At 45.2% G+C, this 20,916-nt stretch overlaps 1 protein-coding gene across 1 annotated transcript in view; it reads left to right on the top strand.

Annotated features, from left to right (window-relative positions):
- Positions 1-16,217: 16,217 nt before the first annotated feature.
- The window catches only part of FUZ (fuzzy planar cell polarity protein), a 144,266-nt gene continuing 139,567 nt past the window's right edge, over positions 16,218-20,916 (top strand). Inside the window, exon 1 of the mRNA XM_040433813.1 lies at positions 16,218-16,376. Within this exon, the coding sequence (XP_040289747.1) occupies positions 16,290-16,376 (87 nt within the window). The 5' untranslated portion in view covers positions 16,218-16,289. The remainder of the gene's footprint in view (positions 16,377-20,916) is intronic.

The following is a 20,916-nucleotide window of genomic DNA, read 5'->3' as shown; positions in this document are numbered from 1 at the left end:
AGACTTCCTGCATAATTGAAAACATGTAGATCCCTACCTGCTGTCGGGATCGGGCTGTGGCATTCACAGGGGTGTACACATGATCAGGCAGATGGACAACAAAGGCAGGCAGTCAGGTGCATGGTCAGATGGGCGGACGTACCAGAAATGCGGACAAGCATTCAGGTGGACGAAAGGACTGGCAGGCAGGCAAGTTTCCTAAGCAGGACTATACATTCTGTGAGGCAGTGACAGGAGTCATTTATGATGGGAGATATGTCTCACCCAGAATGCTGCAGGAAGCATTCTAAAAGGGGTTTTGTTTGCACCGGGAACGTGTCACCAAGGTGCCCGGCCTTGGTGGAGTAAAGGCCCCTAGATTAGGTGTCCACTAAGGTAGTTGGTGGACACCATGATAGATAGCATAGCTGGTTCCAGCTAGTCCGGGTCGAGCTTTTACTGGGAACATGTGCTGGGTGGGTGCCTGTTCCCCATGCTCCAGTCCGGGACTTGGGGCATGCTCATGTCCAGGGATTCTATTTAATCTTGCTGCTGGACTTAGGTGTGTCTCAGTCTGGGGAAGAAAGTAGTCAGTGTGAGGTAACACTGTCAGTGGGTGCTGTGATTGTTTGACCTGGCTGTGATCCAGATTTATCGGCTGTACTTATTTGGAAATGTGAAGCAAAGGTAACAGCTCACGATCCTATTCACGCTGCACGGGAAGGGGCAATCCCCAAATCAAATCCAGCAAAAAAGGTCCCAGCAGCGTCTTATTTGGAAAAGCCTAAATAAAGAAGACTTTTGGGGTGTCCCTGCTTCTGTACACTGGTCAAGTGAGTACGGTTCCTTACAATTCATACAGATTAATCGTGGTAGTCATGCAAGATATATATACTGTATATATTAACACATTATTAGAGCTAGTTCTGCAGTATATAAATTTATCACTAGGGGTAGTCCTGTGGTATATAAATCTTTTGTTAGGGGTAGTTCTGCAGTGTATATATGTATATAATTTACACCGCAGGACTACCCCTAATAATAGATATGTCATGAAGGACTATACATATATACAGATTACTAGGGGTAATATTATATATATATATATATATATATATATATATATATATACACATACACACACACACACACACACACACACACACACTGCTGGAGTCAGGACTAATATATATTATATTTACACTGCTGGACTACACCTAGATTTCTATACTGCAAGACTACCCTAGTAATAGATGAATAGATAGATAAATATATACCGCAGGACTACCAAGTGAGATATCTATCTATACACACACACGAGGGGTAGTCCTGAAGTGTGTGTATATATATATATATATATATATATATTTATTTTTTTTTCCCCCTCACAAAAGTAAGTACACCCCGCACATTTTTGTAAATATTTTCTTAAATCTTTTCATGGGACAACACTGAAGACATGACACTTTGATGCAATGTAAATTAGTCAGTGTACAGCTGGTATAACAGTGTAAATTTGGTGTGACCTCAAAATAACTCAACACACAGCCATTAATGTCTAAACTGCTGGCAACAAAAGTGAGTACACCCCTAAGTGAAAATAGCCAAATTGTGCCCAAAGTGTCAATACTTTGTGTGGCCACCATTATTTTCCAGCACTACCTTGACTCTCTTGGGCATGGATTTCACTAGAGCTTCACAGGTTGCCACTGAAATCCACTCCTCCATGACAACATCACAGAGCTGGTGGATGTTAGAGAACTTGCGCTCCTCCACCTTCCGTTTGAGCATGCCCCACAGATGCTCAATAGGGTCTATGTCTGGAGACATGCTTGGCCAGTCCAGCACCTTTTACCTTAAGTTTCTTTAACAGGACAGTGGTGATCTTGGAGGTGTGTTTGGGGTCGTGGGGAGTGTGTTTTGAGGTGTGTTTGGGGCCCAGTTTACAAAGGGAGGGGATCATTCTCTGCTTCAGTATGTCACAGTACATGTTGGCATTCATGGTTCCCTCAATGAACTGTAGTTCCCCACAGCCGTCAGCGCTCATACAGCCCCAAACCATTACACTTCCACCACAATGCTTGACTGTAGGCAAGACATACTTTTCCCCTCACCCATGACGGCACCCCATGCGACCAGGGACCTCCCATCCGGGACAGGAAACCTGAGAAGATAAAAGGTTCACACCCCCACCAAGCACCAGTTCAGGTTTCCTGTCCTCCGGATAGGAAGTTCCTGGGAAGTTCTGAAGATGGTTCTCACCTGCAGCTGGGGGGAGGCCCAGGTTCTGATCCGGTGGGAGGCCTTCCCCAGGCGGCTGAAAGCTCTCCGGAGCTGCTGCCTAAAGTCTGCCTTTCCCCTGCATTCCGGCGCCGATCCCGAGGAAGCCGCTGTGGCCGTGTTCAAGCGGCTTCCCTCATGCTGTATGGCGTTTTGCCCGGCTTCCTGTTGGCGTCTGCGCATGCGCGCACCTTCCGGTGCGACGGGGCGGGGATTAACCCGGAAGTAAGGGAAAAAGCGCCAGAATAGCCTAGGCGTGTCTTTTAAAATATAAATAGGGCTGCGGGGGAATCCAGCCAGCTGATTAGCACACAGTGCTGTGCTGAAGAGCCTCCTTTCAGTCAAAGATGACAGAGCCAGCAGATGGACGCGCCGAACTCCTGGAACCCTCGAGGTCCGCTAGTCCGGTACCGGTCCTGAGGAGTGGGGACAAAGATCAGTGGTGAGGTGGATCTTTTTATTAATGGGGTGTTGTTTTTGACTTGTTTTAGGTTGCAAAGACCCCCAAAAAAGCGGCTTCAAAAACAAAGCATAAGGAGTGTGCAGGATGCAGAGTGGCCCTAGCATACTCTTATTCTAAGCCATTATGCACGCCATGTATCGATAAATTGGTGGCGGAGGAGTCTCAGAGCCTCTCCAAAAACATGAGGTCCTTAATACGATCCGAGGTCAGGGCCTCTTTAACCACTTGCCATCTGGGCCATTTGCCCCCTTCCTGACCAGGCCAAATTTTGCAAAACTGACATATCTCACTTTATGTGGTAATAACTTTGGAACGCCTTTATTTATCCAAGTCATTCAGAGAATGTTTTCTCGTGACACATTGTACTTCATGATAATCATAAATTTGAGTCAAAATATTTCACCTTTATTTATGAAAAAATCAAATTTACCCAAAAATTTGAAAAATTCGCAATTTTCTAAATTTCAATTTCTCTGCTTTTAAAACAAAGGGATACCTCATAAAATATTTGTTACTTAACATTCCCCATATGTCTACTTTATGTTGGCATCATTTTGGAAATGTCATTTTATTTTTTTAGGACGTTAGAAGGCTTAGAAGTTTAGAAGCAATTCTTCAAATTTTTAAGAAAATTGCCAAAACCCACTTTTTAAGGACCAGTTCAGGTCTGAAGTCACTTTGTGTGGCCTACATAGTGGATACCCCCATAAATGACCCCATTGTAGAAACTACACCCCTCAAGGTATTCAAAACCGATTTTACAAACTTTGTTAACCCTTTAGGCGGAACGCCTAATCTCCTCCATTTTCCTTTAATTCTTGTGGAACACAAGAATTAAAAGGAAAATGGAGGAGATTAAATTTTTAAATTTCACTTTTTTGGCAGATTTTCCATTTTAATCCAATTTTTTCTTTAACACATCGATGGTTAACAGCCAAACAAAACTCAATATTTATTACCCAGATTCTGCGGTTTACAGAAACACCACACATGTGGTCATAAACTGCTGTATGGGCACACGGCAGAGCGCAGAAGAAAAGGAACTCCACATGGTTTTTAGATGCCATGTCCCATTTGAAGCCCCCTGATGCACCCTTACAGTAAAAACTCCCAAGAAGTGATCCCATTTTGGAAACTAGGGAATAAGGTGCCAGTTTTATTAGTACTATTTTTGGGTACATATGATTTTTTGATCATTCATTATAACACTTTATGGGGCAAGGTGACCAAAAAATTGGTTGTTTTAGCGCAGTTTCTATTTATTTATTTTTACAGCGTTCACCTGAGGGGTTCAGTCAAGTGACATTTTTATAGAGCAGATTGTTACGGACGTGGCGATACCTAATATGTATACTTTTTCTCATTTATTAAAGTTTTACACAATAATAGCATTTTTGAAACAAATAAATTATGTTTTAATGTGTCCATGTTCTGAGAGCTATTAGTTTTTTTATTTTTTGAGAGATTTTCTTATGTAGGGGCTCATTTTTTGCAGGATGAGGTGACGGTTTTATTGGTACCATTTTGTGGGACATACACGTTTTTGATCACTTGGTGTTGCACCTTTTGTGATGCAAGGTGACAAAAATTGCTTATTTTGACAGTTTTTTTTTTGTTTCTTTTACGGTGTTCACCTGAGGGGTTAGCTCAAGTGATATTTTTATACAGCTGGTTTTTACGGACGCGGCAATACTAAATATGTCTATTTTATTTTTTCTATTTTTACATTTTTTTTTTTATTCCTTACTTGGGGACTTTTTTTTTACATGTGAAACTTTTTTTTATTTTAATTTTTTCAACCCTTTATTTTTTTTTTACACTTTTCGTCCCCCATAAGGTCATACAAGACCTCTGGGGGACATTTGCTTTACTTTTTCACTGTTGATTTCTCCTGTAACTGGGGCTGACATAGTAGCCCCAGTTACAGAAGAAATGCACCCCCAGAGAGGCTGTACAGCGCAATACTGTGCTGTACAGCCTCAGTGCAGGACTGATCGAGGTCTGTGGATGACCTCACACAGCCCCTGCACTCTCCGGTCCCGGCGGTCACATGACCGCCGGGCCGGAACAGGAAGCGCATAGCGCTTCCTGCTCTGCACACACAGCGCTCGGGAGCGCTGTGTATACAGCGATCTACAAGGCAGGGACACCTGGGCACTGTCCCTGCCTTCTCTAAGGGTTGCCCTGCTGTCACTGACAGCGGGCAACCCGATCAGCAGCTGCATGATTAGCGTGCAGCTGCGATTTCTGAAAGGACGTTTTAAAACGTGCTTTCAGAAATAGAGGTCCACCCATAGGACGTTTATATCCTATGGGCGGACGGGAGGAGGTTAAAGTAATTTAATAAGGGCCGTCATAGGTCTCCAGACAAGTCCCCGGATGTTAGGGATTCTGATATAGACCTCTGACGTGGAAGAAAGGGAAGCGGGTCAGTTATTTTCTAACGACGCTACATCGTCAGAAGATGAGGAAGCAGGGAGTTGTCTATTTTCACCTGAGGACACCCAAAACCTACTTAAAGCTGTCAAAGCGACAATGCAACTTGAGGATGTGAAACAGCCTAAGTCAACAGCAGATCTAGCTTTTCAGGGATTAGGCCCCAAGAAGCATAGGGTCTTCACCATTCATGAAAACGTCCAAGCATTAATTAAAAAGGAATGGAAAAATCCTGACAGGAAGTTTTTTACCCCAAATTCAGTTAAAAGGAAATATCCCTTTGATGAGAAAGTAGCTGCTATTTGGGACAAGGCCCCTACAGTAGACGCCCCGGTAGCAAAGATCGCCAAGAAATCTGCTTTGCCGTTTGATGATTTGGGTAGCCTGTCAGACCCATTAGACAAAAAAGCGGATATTTTTTTTAAAAAGGCGTGGGAATCGACCTCTGCTTGCTTGAGACCAGCAGTCGCAGCCTCATGGGTTTCAAGATCACTGCATATCTGTTTAGAACAGTTAGAACAGCATCTCAGTGAAAGAAAGCCAAGAGGTTTTGGCTTCCCTTCCTACCTTTTTTAAAACCGCGGATTTCCTAGCAGATGCCTCCACGGATATGATTAGGTTTTCTGCCAGATCATCTGCCATGTCTAATGCGGCTAGGAGGGCTATCTGGCTGAAATCCTGGAAAGCGGATCAGGGCTCGAAGGCCAGACTCTGCTCCATCCCTTGTTAGGGTGACAGAATTTTTGGGTCGTCTCTTGACGACATACTTGAAAAAGCCTCAGATAAAAAGAAGGGTTTTCCGGTTCCTCAACGCCCCCCTTTTTTTCGTAAATACCAGAATAAAAAACAGAGGGGTAGACAGTATGACAGAAGGGAAAAGATACATTTCCTAAGAAATCCGGAGGTTTCCTTTTTAGACCTAAGGAGGAGGGTTATGCCTTCCCTCCTTTTTCCCTAATTCCGCAGGTCCTAAAGAAAGTCCAGAAGGAGAAAGCGATAATTACCCTGATTGCCCCAGTATGGCCGAAAAGATCCTGGTACTCCAACCTCCTAAACTTAGCGATAGCCCCCCCCCTGGATTCTGCCTCCTCGGGAGGATCTATTGTATCAAGGCCCAATCCTGCATCCCAATCCAAAAATCTTGCACCTGGCAGTGTGGAGACTGAAAGGGGGATATGGTTAGGTCGGGGCCTTTCCCAGTCGGTAGTTACCACCATTTTGGGAAGTAGGAAATCTAGTACGGCTAGGAAATACAATAATATCTGGGAAGTCTTCTCCTCCTTCTTAGGGATCAGTCCTAACCCTTTCTCTCCTCTAAATGTCTCGAGAGTCCTTGACTTTCTACAAGCTGGTCTGGACAAGGGGCTTAAGGCTTCCACTCTGAGAGTGCAGGTGGCGGCTTTAAGTTACTTCTTCGATGTACAGTTGGCCCTTCATCCTTGGGTAAAGAGGTTTCTTTCAGCGGCCTCCAGGATCCGCCCTTCGAAAAGACCTTTGTCCCCTCCTTGGGACTTAAACACAGTCTTGACGGCCCTGTCACAGAAACCTTTTGAACCCCTGTCAGAGATTCCAATAGACATGCTCTCCTTTAAAATGTCCTTTTTACTGGCCATTACATCGGCTAGAAGGATTTCAGAGATACAAGCCTTCTCAGCTTTTCCACCGTATACCCAGATCTTAGATGACAAGGTTATCATCAGGCCACTCCCGTCCTTTCAGCCAAAAGTGGTTACGGACTTCCACAGAAGTAAAGATGTTATCCTTCCATCCTTTTGCACAAATCCTTCCAATGATTTAGAAAGGGAGTATCGTTGTCTGGACGTTAAGAGATGTCTGTTAACTTATTTGGAGTCTACCTTGGCCTGGAGGTTAGAAGAAAACCTCCTTATTCAGTTTTGGGGTAAAAATAAGGGGCGAAAAGTGTCCACGGCAGTCATTGCCAGATGGGTCAAAGGGGCCATTTCCAAGGCCTACATAGCACAGGGTCTCTCTTCCCTTCAGGGTTTGGAGCTCACTCCACCCGAGCGGTGGCTACGTCCTGGGCCAAGAAGGCGGATGCCTCTCCGGCTCAAATTTGTATAGCAGCAACGTGGAGTTCCCCACATACGTTCTTAAAGCATTACAGGCTCCAACTTCACGCGGATACCGCCTTTGGTAGGAAGGTGCTTCAGGCGGTGGTCCCACCCTAATTTCCTCATTAATAGTCTATCTCGCATGGGGTGCCGTCATGGGTGAGGGGAAAACAACATTGCTTACCGGTAATTGATTTTCTCGATACCCATGACGGCACCCCCAAAATTCCCTTCCCAGAATAAAAAAATAAAAAAAATATATAGGTATTATAGTTACCTTAATAGGTTTAATATGGAGTAGCCTTCTACTCCTCGGTAAAATTCTTAGGAAAATTCCCTAATGAACAGCCTAATTCAGAAGAGATATAATGTACCATATTGGATCTCTCTCTCTCTTTTCTTAAGTGTGTTCACCTCCGGAGTACTGTTTATTACCATCACTGGTGCTTGGTGGGGGTGTGAACCTTTTATCTTCTCAGGTTTCCTGTCTCGGATGGGAGGTCCCTGGTCGCATGGGGTGCCGTCATGGGTATCGAGAAAACCAATTACCGGTAAGCAATATTGTTTTCTTTGTACTCCTCACCTGGTTGCCACCACACACGCTTGACACCATCTGAACCAAATACGTTTATTTTGGTCTCATCAGACCACGGGACATGGTTTCAGTAATCCATGTCCTTAGTCTGCTTGTCTTCAGCAAACTGTTTGCAGGCTTTCTTGTTCATCATCTTTAGAAGAGGCTCCCTTCTTGGAGGACAGCCATGCAGACCAATTTGATGCAGTGTGTGGCATATGGTCTGAGCACTGACAGGCTGAGACCCCCCCCCCCCCCCCACCTCTTTAATCTCTGCAGCAATGCTGGCAGCACTCATACGTCTATTTTGAAAAGACAACCCCTGGATTTGACACCGAGCACGTGCACTCAGCTTCTTTGGTCGACCATGGCAAGGCCTGTTCTGAGTGGAACCTGTCTTGTTAAACCGCTGTATGGTCTTGGCCACTGTGCTGCAGCTCAGTTTCAGGGTGTTGGCAATCTTCTTATAGCCTAGGACTGTGATGGCTAACCTCCGGCACTCCAGCTATGGTAAAACTAAAACTCTCAAGATGTACTCTGCCTTGGCTGTTCTCAGAACTCCATAGAAATGAATGGAGCATACTGGGAGTTGTAGTTTCGCTACAGCTGGAGTGCCAGAGGTCAGCCGTCACTAGCCTAGGCCATCTTTATGTAGAGCAACAATTCTTTTTTTCAGATCCTCAGAGAGTTCTTTGCCATGAGGTGCCATGTTTAACTTCCAGTGATCAGTATGAGAGAGTTTGAGAGCGATAACACCAAATTTAACACACTTGCTCCCCATTCACATCTGAGACTTTGTAACACTAACAAGTCATATGACACAGGGGAGGGAAATGGCTAATTGGGCACAATTTGGCCCTTTTCACTAAGGGGTATACTTACTTTTTTGGCCAGCGGTTTAGACATTAACCCTTTAAGGAACCATGACGTAGCTGTACGTTGTGGGTCCGATCCCTAAACATGGCGCCCACTCCCACGTGCAGCGAGCGCCTTAGCAGTGGGGTTTCTGCTATTTTAAATCTCAGAGACCCGCGGCACATGTATGCGATCAGCCATAAGGCTGATCGCATGCATCTTACCCTTTAGATGCCGTGGTCAAATGTGACCACAGAATCTGTGTAGACCGGAACTGGAAGTCGCGCGCTTCCGGTCTGGTAACCGCTTTCCATGGCAGGGATCGGGGAATCTGTTACCTTGTGCTAATTGACCGAAGCCTCAAGCAGGCTTCAGAGTCAATTAGATGTACAGTACAGACCAAAAGTTTGGACACACCTTCTCATTCAAAGAGTTTTCTTTATTTTCATGACTATGAAGGCATCAAAACTATGAATTAACACATGTGGAATTATATACATAACAAACAAATGTGAAACAACTGAAAATATGTCAAATTCTAGGTTCTTCAAAGTAGCCACCTTTTGCTTTGATTACTGCTTTGCACACTCTTGGCATTCTCTTCATGAGCTTCAAGAGGTAGTCCCCTGAAATGGTCTTCCAACAGTCTTGAAGGAGTTCCCAGAGATGCTTAGCACTTGTTGGCCCTTTTGCCTTCACTCTGCGGTCCAGCTCACCCCAAACCATCTCGATTGGGTTCAGGTCCGGTGACTGGAGGCCAGGTCATCTGGCGCAGCACCCCATCACTCTCCTTCATGGTTAAATAGCCCTTACTTTCAAAGTTTTCCCAATTTTTCGGCTGACTGACTGACCTTCATTTCTTAAAGTAATGATGGCCACTCATTTTTCTTTACTTAGCTGCTTTTTTCTTGCCATAATACAAATTCTAGTAGGACTATCAGCTGTGTATCCACCTGACTTCTCCTCAACGCAACTGATGGTCCCAACCCCATTTATAAGGCAAGAAATCCCACTTATTAAACCTGACAGGGCACACCTGTGAAGTGAAAACCATTTCAGGGGACTACCTCTTGAAGCTCATCAAGAGAATGCCAAGAGTGTGCAAAGCAGTAATCAAAGCAAAAGGTGGCTACTTTGAAGAACCTAGAATATGACATATTTTCAGTTGTTTCACACTTGTTTGTTATGTATATAATTCCACATGTGTTAATTCATAGTTTTGATGCCTTCATAGTCATGAAAATAAAGAAAACTCTTTGAATGAGAAGGTGTGTCCAAACTTTTGGTCTGTACTGTATATAAACCAACACTTGTTTCCCTTCTACTTATTAAGCAGTTGACCCAATATCACTCATAATGCAACCAATAAACGATATATGGATCTATTTAAATCACAACTCCAATCCAACAACATGACTTTATACAAAATCACTGGTGTTTATTAGTACATATAGAGTTGTGACCAAGACTGGCCACACAGACATTAAGAACACCTAAAATGTCATACAAACTGCAGACGTGTGGTAATTACAGTGCATGTAAGTAAAGTGCAAGTGCCTACATAAATATGCAACAAAAGGATACAATCAGTGCCTATCAGAAAGTATTGTCCAGTCTACACTACACTGCGTGCAGAATTATTAGGCAAATGAGTATTTTGACCACATCATCCTCTTTATGCATGTTGTCTTACTCCAAGCTGTATAGGCTCGAAAGCCTACTACCAATTAAGCATATTAGGTGATGTGCATCTCTGTAATGAGAAGGGGTGTGGTCTAATGACATCAACACCCTATATCAGGTGTGCATAATTATTAGGCAACTTCCTTTCCTTTGGCAAAATGGGTCAAAAGAAGGACTTGACAGGCTCAGAAAAGTCAAAAATAGTGAGATATCTTGCAGAGGGATGCAGCACTCTTAAAATTGCAAAGCTTCTGAAGCGTGATCATCGAACAATCAAGCGTTTCATTCAAAATAGTCAACAGGGTCGCAAGAAGCGTGTGGAAAAACCAAGGCGCAAAATAACTGCCCATGAACTGAGAAAAGTCAAGCGTGCAGCTGCCAAGATGCCACTTGCCACCAGTTTGGCCATATTTCAGAGCTGCAACATCACTGGAGTGCCCAAAAGCACAAGGTGTGCAATACTCAGAGACATGGCCAAGGTAAGAAAGGCTGAAAGACGACCACCACTGAACAAGACACACAAGCTGAAACGTCAAGACTGGGCCAAGAAATATCTCAAGACTGATTTTTCTAAGGTTTTATGGACTGATGAAATGAGAGTGAGTCTTGATGGGCCAGATGGATGGGTCCGTGGCTGGATTGGTAAAGGGCAGAGAGCTCCAGTCCGACTCAGACGCCAGCAAGGTGGAGGTGGAGTACTGGTTTGGGCTGGTATCATCAAAGATGAGCTTGTGGGGCCTTTTCGGGTTGAGGATGGAGTCAAGCTCAACTCCCAGTCCTACTGCCAGTTTCTGGAAGACACCTTCTTCAAGCAGTGGTACAGGAAGAAGTCTGCATCCTTCAAGAAAAACATGATTTTCATGCAGGACAATGCTCCATCACACGCGTCCAAGTACTCCACAGCGTGGCTGGCAAGAAAGGGTATAAAAGAAGAAAATCTAATGACATTGCCTCCTTGTTCACCTGATCTGAACCCCATTGAGAACCTGTGGTCCATCATCAAATGTGAGATTTACAAGGAGGGAAAACAGTACACCTCTCTGAACAGTGTCTGGGAGGCTGTGGTTGCTGCTGCACGCAATGTTGATGGTGAACAGATCAAAACACTGACAGAATCCATGGATGGCAGGCTTTTGAGTGTCCTTGCAAAGAAAGGTGGCTATATTGGTCACCGATTTGTTTTTGAATGTCAGAAATGTATATTTGTGAATGTTGAGATGTTATATTGGTTTCACTGGTAAAAATAAATAATTGAAATGGGTATATATTTGTTTTTTATTAAGTTGCCTAATAATTATGCACAGTAATAGTCACCTGCACACACAGATATCCCCCTAAAATAGCTAAAACTAAAAACAAACTAAAAACTACTTCCAAAAATATTCAGCTTTGATATTAATGAGTTTTTTGGGTTCATTGAGAACATGGTTGTTCAATAATAAAATTAATCCTCAAAAATACAACTTGCCTAATAATTCTGCACTCCCTGTATATAATCAGGAGGTCAACTATAGACCCTAGACTGTATGGACATCAATTCACACTATGCTATATTCAAGTATGGTACAATCAACATAGGATAAGGCATACTGACCCAAGTATCTACCACAACACCTACAATCCGTTCCCCGACGCGCGTTTCGCCGTCAGCTTTTTCAAATGACAAACACTTCATAGCCGGATATATATATATATTCCCTATAGTGGGCGGAACAATCTCCATCTAACCAATGGACTAAGGACACACTGACGAGGGAATAAGACATCAGAGCTCCTCACCTGTATAGTTGAAAAATCACTTGCATCGTGTGTTGTGGCGCATGAACCGCCGCGCACCAACGGTGCCCGCGTACGCGGTTGCAGCGATGACGCAGGACGGCCGCGCTCACCAGAGCACAGGGCGTCTCATGTCAGAGCCAAGACCGCGTCAGCGCGCCCACGGCTGCGCAGAAGAACATGCGCACTACGAGCTCCATATTAAGTGAGGGAAGATCAATATCATGAGTCCTCTCCTCATCATTGTGTCCGTTGTCCTAAACCGTACATACAAATGTGTATGGGCACAGTATTTTCCTCCATAACTAATACTAACTTTACCAGATAGTTCTAAGAGGACACATTAATACAAATTTGCATCATTACTAACAATAAAATACATCTAAAGATAGTGAATTATAAATAGGAGACCGCACTGATTTCTAAATGCAGACTCCCCAAAAACATATAATTTTGCCTATAGTGATATAATGCCTTAAATAGACATATAAATAAAATGCTCAAAATATATGCATCACATTGTTCTATATATTGCATATCCATACAAATGTGGAAAATAACCATATAAAAGTTATTTATGAGTGCACACAAGTGCAAATATAAGGGCAACTTAGGCTACTTTCACACTAGCGTTCGGGTGTCCGCTCGTGCGCACCGTTTGAAGGGGCTCACGAGCGGCCCCGAACGCATCCGTCTGGCCCCAATGCATTCTCAGTGGAGGCGGATCCACTGAGAATGCATCCGCCTGCCAGCGCTCAGCCTCCGCTCCGTGAGCGGACACCTGAATGCTGCTTGCAGCGTTCGGGTGTCCGCCTGGCCGTGCGGAGGCGAGCGGATCCGTCCAGACTTACAATGTAAGTCAATGGGGACGGATCCGCTTGAAGATGACACAATATGGCTCAATCTTCAAGCGGATCCGTTCCCCATTGACTTCCAATGTAAAGTCTGAACGGATCCGCTCAGACAATTTTCACACTTAGAAAATTTTCTAAGTTTTAATGCAGACGGATCCGTTCTGAACGGATGCAAACGTCTGCATTATCGGAGCGGAACGCTAGTGTGAAAGTAGCCTTATACTAATTACAAATTCAAGTAAGACACATGATTCTTATTCCATGCTCAATTTAGTCTAGCATGGACATGAGATAAGAATACAGGTGTGACATAAATAAAAAAGTGAAATACATGATACTGATTTGATGCTCAAACATTCCGTGCATTGGGGACCGTAATTTGCTTCCATCTAATACTGCTCCGTACAGTATTAGAACAAAGTTTTATGCGAATGGACTTCGGATGTTTGATCTGAAGTCGATTCGCTCATCTCTAGTAGCGCCATTCATAGATGACCCCACTATCTTCTGAATCAGTCCACCACGTCCACACGTGAGAGAAATGCTGCAGATTTTTCATTGTGTTGTACAGAACCAGCAGATTCTAAGAAATCTCATCCACAGGCTTCTTAAGAAAACTGCAGCAGAAATGGACCTGTGGGGCGGTTTTCTTTTCAGCCTTTGCAATGGAAAAGGAGAATGTATTTCGCAAATTTCACCCTAAATTGATTGATTTGGAAATCCCAGACCCCCCTTGTGATTCCATACTGGAATAACCCTGCACGTGAGGCAGAAGGACGACTGCATTATCCTCCTCCGCAGGGCCGATCCTAGGGTCACAGGCGCCTGGGTGCAGAAATATTTCTGGCGCCCCCACATGGGCGTGGTTATCTTACTAACTCCTCCCCTTTACAATGTAGTGGTAATAGAGTCTGAAGGGTCTATAAAAGCAGCTACACTATTTTTACAAAGCATTGAAGCTCTATTAACACTACTATCAACATAAGGTCATCTAGAGAAACCGTAGGTTTTTATTTATTTTTTCTTTCTCTTTAGGTGTTAAAACATAACTTTAATTAGATTGCTCTAACACCTAAATGGGAAAAATAAGAATTTTAAAAACCTGCTTTTTCTAGTCTAGATGACCTTATGTTAATAGTTAATAGTAGTGTTAATAGAGTCTCAAAGGTCTGTAAAAATAGTGTAGCTGCTTTTATAGACCATTGAGACTCTATTACCACTACCATAAACATAAGGTCATCTAGAGAAACAGCAGGTTTTTAAAATAATTTGGGGGATCTGTGGATGACACATTGTTATGGGAGATCTGTGGATAACACACACTGTTATGGGGGACATTATACAGGGGTAATATAACTGAGGGGTATCAGGTAAATTATACAGGGGGTAATATAACTAAGGGGTATCAGGGTACACTATACAGGGGTAATATAAGTTATATTACCCCTGTATAATAATGTCCCCTGATACCCCTTAGTTAGGCCCCAGAATTCAGAACACAGTGTTACCTGAAGTCTGGGGCCGGATGCGGCAGTGTGGGTCAAATTCTATATACCCCTTACCCTACCGAGAAACAGATATGTGCATGGGTAATATTATTACAGGAGAATGCCGCACCATACCTGTTACATCCAGTGACGTCTCCTGTGATGTACACTTTTCTCAACGTCTTCATCCAGAGATAAGACCGCCATGACACCTTCTTTCAGCCGCTTCTCGTCTCTGCAGTTTCACAGATTATTTTTTAGGTTCCTCACTTTACTCTCATCCTCTCCTTCCTGGGGTCTCAACAACTCATCCTGCTGCCCCCCAATACTGTGCTAGAGCCAGACAGGTAGTCCCCCATTCCTCATAATATTATTCCCCCTGTATATTATAATGGCCCCCTCTTCATCATTAATGTAATGGCCCCCACTTTATTATTAATATAATGGCCCCTCTTTAATAACAAAGAGGGGGCCATTACATTAATAATAAAGAGGGGGCATTACATTAATAATAAAGAGGGGGCCATTATATTAATAATAAAGAGGGGGACATTATATTAATAATAAATAGGGGGCCATTATATTAATAATAATGTATTGGCCCCCTCTTTGTTATTAATATAATGGCCCCCTCTTTATTAATATAATGACCCCCTCTTTGTTATTAATGTAGTGGCCCCCTCTTTATTAATATAATGGCCCCCTCTTTGTTATTAATGTAGTGGCCCCCTCTTTATTATTAATGTAATGACCCCCTCTTTATTAATAATATAATGTCCCCCTCGTTGTTAATATAATAGCCCCCTCTTTATTATTAATATAATGGTAGTCTCTCCAGTCTCCACTCTTATTAATACTATGATGTCCACTGACTGAGTACTGTCAGTGGTCCTCCTCTCGTGCCCCCAGTGCCTCTGCAATAAGGGTAGAACGTAGGGTACATAAAAAAATAATAATAATTAATACTTACCTCTCTCTCCTTCACAGCTTGTGGCATCCTGGTACAGGCGGTCATCATGCCTCACTCACTGTGCCTTCCCGCGCCGCGTCATCTCGCGAGATCCGACGCAGGAGGTCACAGTGAGGTACGTGACTAAGTCCTGCGTCGCACCTCAATTGAAGCCGCTCCCCCGGCCCCTCCTCCTCACTTCGCCTGCCCAGCTGCCCTGCACAGTGCGCGTCACACAGGGCCTCTCCTCTCGGCCTCCGCTCCGCCCCCTGTAAATTGTATCTTAGTTATTCAGCTGCGGCTGCGTTCTCCTGGCTTGAGGGGGCCCTGTGGGCCCCCCTGACTAAGGGGCCCGGTCGCAATTGCGACCGCTGCGACCCCTATAGCTACGCCACTGCGGGCATTATAAAATAAAATAAAATAAAAAGTCAAAAAAAAAAAAGTCCCGGCGGCTCGCTCGGCGCCTTTCGGGTGACAGCGCTGGGGTGCGGGGCACCCACTGCACCCCGTGTAGGATCGGCCCTGCTCCTCCGCCCTGTGTGTCTGCTCTGCTGCGCTCGCGCTCCTTCCACCACCTCCATATGCAGCAGTTAGCGGAGCAGCAGCGCTAATGACGCCGGCCATGACGACAGCGCAACGGGGCGGACCGTACTACTAACCTTCCAAAACAGGGGGAGCTGCCTGCACAGTGACCTCTAGCGGCCAGTTATTGCATCGCTCTTCTACGTCACTCGGTGACGCGTTTTTCTCCGCCCCGTCCTGTAACCAAGCAACGGCTTCTTGTCGCTGGCGTCTTTTCCCAGCATGCGCTTAGAAGGCAAGATGGCGGCTGCCAGATGTAATGTTTTAAACGGGAGAGACAGGGACGGTCCGTGAAAGAAATGGAGGAGACTTCAGTATTTCTGCTGTGCCTGACGTCCAGCAGCGGGGTGCCGCTGTACTGCAGGAGCAAGGGCAGCAGCAGGCAGGTAATACTGACACCCAGGGAGTCAGGCACTGATATGGGAGTCACCTGTTGCTTGCTGGTACATGGCAGGGCCCACTGTATCACATCATGTGTATGTTCCTCACCACAGCCATGGCAACCCTCAAGGACATTACTGGAAATGGCGCTCAGCTGTGGAGGTCATGGACATTTACATAGACTTCCATGAGGTGCCAGCGATTCCTATTGATTTAGGACCCAGGCCAATAATGGTCCTAAAGTTACCTTGTATAATAAATAGCCATGGGCAAACCTGGTTCCCTACACAGTGCCCTTCATACAGGTATAGGCAGTGGCGTAGCTAGAAATGACTGGGCCCCACAGCTAATTTTTAAATGGGGGCCCCCCCTCCCCCAGTAATTTTTTTGCAACCCCTTCCTTTCATGCCGCCCCCATTCCTGTGGCTAGTAAAGATCGCTCTCTCAGACCAGGGCCGGCAGCTGTTCCATCCGTCTATACTGCCACTGTATATAATTTCATTGTGTAATACTGTTGAGGGGGCCCTGACAAAATCTTTAAGTCCTCCTCCTGGATGGGCCCCTTCTGGGTGAGGGCCCCAAAGCAGCCGCTACCCCTGCTTCCCTTATATAGGCCCAGGACTGGTTACCTCCACTTGCAGAGCTGTCTAGTGTGGAGAGGGGACAGGCCTCACTACACATTACGCTCTAGCACTTGCATGTACCACATAATGGTGTGTTTTCCTATCAGGCAGCTCAGCCATGATGACATATCGTAGGCAGGATCCATCATTCCCATTCATTGTAGAGCAGTTCAGTGTAGTGAGCCCCTCTCCTCACCCCAGGCAGCTCTATAGTCCGGCTCACATTCTATGACCGGTTGCTGGCGGCCATTGTAAATCATTCCCGGAGAACCCCTTTAAACATTATATCATTCCACTTTACGTCAGAATCGTTGGGTTACTGAACATGTGAACCCTTCAGGATGGAAATTGATTGAGGTAATAGAGCTTCAAAACCCCGGTTAAATGAAGCCCAAATATTTCTGTTGGCGGGTCTGCCCATTGACTTCCATAGAGAGTGGATGTCATGAACTTTTCTGGGCAGTAACTGTCATGAACGTTTCCTACTGACCTCCATGGGGTCGCAAGCGATTATTATTCACTTGTGCGACTGTTGTGATTCCTGATGACTTCTATGGAGTTAAGGCTGTATTACACTGCCCGATGTGGCAGACGACTGGCGGGAAGGGTTCGCTGGCGGAGAAGACAGCTGTTATTATATGCAGCGATCTCCTCTGCAGCATGAGGAGGAGCGATCCCTATGCCATCTCTCATCACCATGCTGTATCAGTGCTTCAGATGGCGACTTAATGGTCGCCAATGCGACCTAGAATTGCAAAATGGTCACAAGACTTTGTAGTCTTGTCGCCATTTGCCCCTAGACCCTTTGCAGCTCTGCCGCTTTAAGAAAAAAAAGGCTTTCATCCAGCAGACACACGCTGCAGACGTCTGCTGGGTGAAGATCCGCCCCTCACACTACGCGGCATAGAGGGTGGGCGTGGCTTGGGTTCCCGCGGCTTGTGCTCCCGCTTCCAGCAGTCTGACAAGTTTGAGTCTGTGCTGTGGAGCTGAACTTCTGGGGACATTTCAACTAGGGCTGCACAGAGCTCCCTGCACAGTCCACGGGTGATAATACGAGGCGAGTCACCCGTATGCAGATTTATTAGTGTTCTTTATAGGACTGGGTCCCTATGAGGTCACAAGGGGAAGCCAGAGATCGGTAAACCCTGTATGAACATGTATAAGCATTGGCTGTGCTGGTTTAACACCACAGTAGGTAGGTGGGATCCACTGTCCTGATCTGCATAGCACTGCCAGGGTCGCATAGCATTATATTGATTTATGATGCTATGTAACCCTTAGAGGTCTGGAATGTACTGGCTAACACTGACCTAATGCTGTCAATGTTATGCAATACATTCCAGAACTGTAAGGGTTACATAGCATCATAAATCAATATAATGCTATGTGACCCCGGCAGTGCTGGAAGGTTAGTACAGGGCTCCTGCAGATTTTATATTTTTCTAAATGTAAAAAAAAAAAGAAAAAAAAAAAAGCTGCCCCCCCCCACTGTCATGCTGGTCCCGTCAACACGTGATGCCTGCTGATCACTGGTTGCAGTGGCGCCTCTCAAGTGATTGGCCTTTAAGGAGTGCAGTGGGGATTGTTTATTTGAACCCATTCTGTGTCACATATAGAAGAATACTGGTTTGAAACCCCTTAAAAAAAAGTAACTCCTTAAAGGGTTTGTATACACTAATTTCTGAGCCTGGCAGGACCTTTGTTGGTGATCATACTTACCTGATCCCCAGTGTTGGGTCCCGCCTCGTTAGCCTCCGTTGCTTGTCTTGAGTCCCTTCATGAAAACTGTTTGACGCTGTTACAGCCAATAACTGATCACTGCTTCCATTGCATTATGTTAGTGGTCCTGTCATGCACGGGGAGCAGATCTCCACTGTGACCAGTGATTGGCTGCAGCGACATCACGATAAGAGTTTTCATGGAGAAACCCAAGACAAGCAGCGGAGGCCTGGAAGCGAACACCTAGGGATCAGGGAAACATGACCTGCAACATGAATCTGACTAGTCTGAGAGTTCATAGAAATTAGTGCACAACCCCTTTAATCTGTGGGCTGTATCCTAGGAAAACCTCATGTCCTAAGCATCCCAGTTTTAAAAAATTTTTTTTTTAACACTACAGTAGCCATAGGGGCGAGAGTAGGTGGGGGCTTTAATGGAGGAACAGTCAGGGGGTGTAGTGAAGTACATTGAGCCTCAAGATTGATGGGGTTAGAAGAACAAATCAAAAGGAGAGACAAATGGGTAATTACACAAGGTAAGACTCGGGTTTTTATTATACCATAATTATATGCATTTTAAATTTGGCAACTAAAAAATTCATTTGGCTCCTAAATTTTTTAGGTTAGGAGCCAATGGCTCCTTGATATTTTTTTTAGTCTGGAGCACTGTGTATAGGGGTTTGCTGGCAGCAGACTGTTATTAGACACCACAATCTTCGGCCTGTAAGCAATTATTTTTTAACATGTCAAAAGATTTGGACTGCCCTATGATTGAGCGTTGGCTCATTCATCAGGCAATCGGCGGCAGTATGACGTTGACAGTTGATTGCTAACAAACGTTCATATGAACACTCTTTCATGCGAACGATCGTTAAAGGGGTTCTCCAAGAGTACAAAATGTCCCCTCATATGCCGGGCCCCCACATGGAATATACTTGCCCTGCTCCGCCCCTGGTCCCCGCACCGCCCGCCACTGCTGCTTCACCCTGTACACGGATGAAAACATCCGGTGTCGGGGGGGAAGCAGCCAATGGCAGGCGGGGATGAGCCTCCCTAGCATCGCTGGTGATGCTAGGGAGGCTCGTCCCCGTCTGCCATTTTCATCCGTGTACAGGGAGAACTAGCAGCGGCGGTGCGGGGACCAGGAGCGGAGCAGGGTAAGTATATTCCATGTGGGGGCCCGGCACATGAGGGGACATTTTGTTCTCTTGGAGAACCCATTTAACAATTGTCTAAAAAAATCAGGGATTGTATCTAGGGGTGGGCAATATAGACGATGTGCAATATAAATGATATAAATTTGGCCAACGATAGAGATTTTGTTTATATCGCCATATCGCGGTAGGACATGGCATGCGCCACTCTCGGCACACACCATGTTCTCCTGAGCCGGCAGTGGATAAGGATGGAGTCCCTCCCTCCCCACTGTGTGCGGCTGCCGCTGACCACCAATGAGAACAGACTAGGAGGAGGAGGGACTGTAGCCACTGCGCCACCAATGGGAGGAGGAGGAGGTTATATATATATATATATATATATATATATATGGTCCTGAGGGGTTAATTGCGGCGGATCACGGCGCGCAGTAACAGAGGCCAGGTATGGGATATGGCCGGCACATTCAGGCTATGTTTGTATTCAGGCATATTAACTATATTCATTGGTGGCACAGTGGCCACAGCCCCTCCCTTCTACTCCCCCTCTTCTAAGTATTATATTAATTGCGGCCCCCCCTCCACACGATTAAATCATTGGTGGCAGTGGCCCCAGGGTGGCAGCTTCTGATCGGTGCCCAGCAGTATAAGGGTCCATTCACACGTCCGTTTTTTCTTTCTTGATCTGTTCCGTTTTTTCAGGAACAGATCTGGACCAGATCTGGACCCATTCATTTTCAATGGGTCCTGGAAAAAAAAAATAAAAAATAAAAATCGGACAGCACAAAGTGTTCTGTCCGTTTCCGTTGTTCCGTTCCGCATGTCCGAAAAAATATAAAACGTGTCCTATTCTTTTCCGCAAAAATCGGATCCTGGACCAATACAAAGTCAATGGATCCGCAAAAAACGGAAGACATTCGTATGTCATTACGTATGTCATCCGTTTTATGCGGATTCCGTTCCTGGAAATTAGGCTTCCTCCCCAGTATTAAATGTGACCAGTGCGGCCCCTCTCCCTCTATATTCATTGGTGGCCAGTGCGGATTCCCA

The sequence above is a fragment of the Bufo bufo genome, chromosome 1 (assembly GCF_905171765.1).
Source record: "Bufo bufo chromosome 1, aBufBuf1.1, whole genome shotgun sequence".
In the NCBI taxonomy this organism is placed as follows: domain Eukaryota; kingdom Metazoa; phylum Chordata; class Amphibia; order Anura; family Bufonidae; genus Bufo; species Bufo bufo.
The sequence above is the reverse complement of the archived record's forward strand: the minus strand, read 5'-3'. Positions and strand labels throughout refer to the sequence as shown.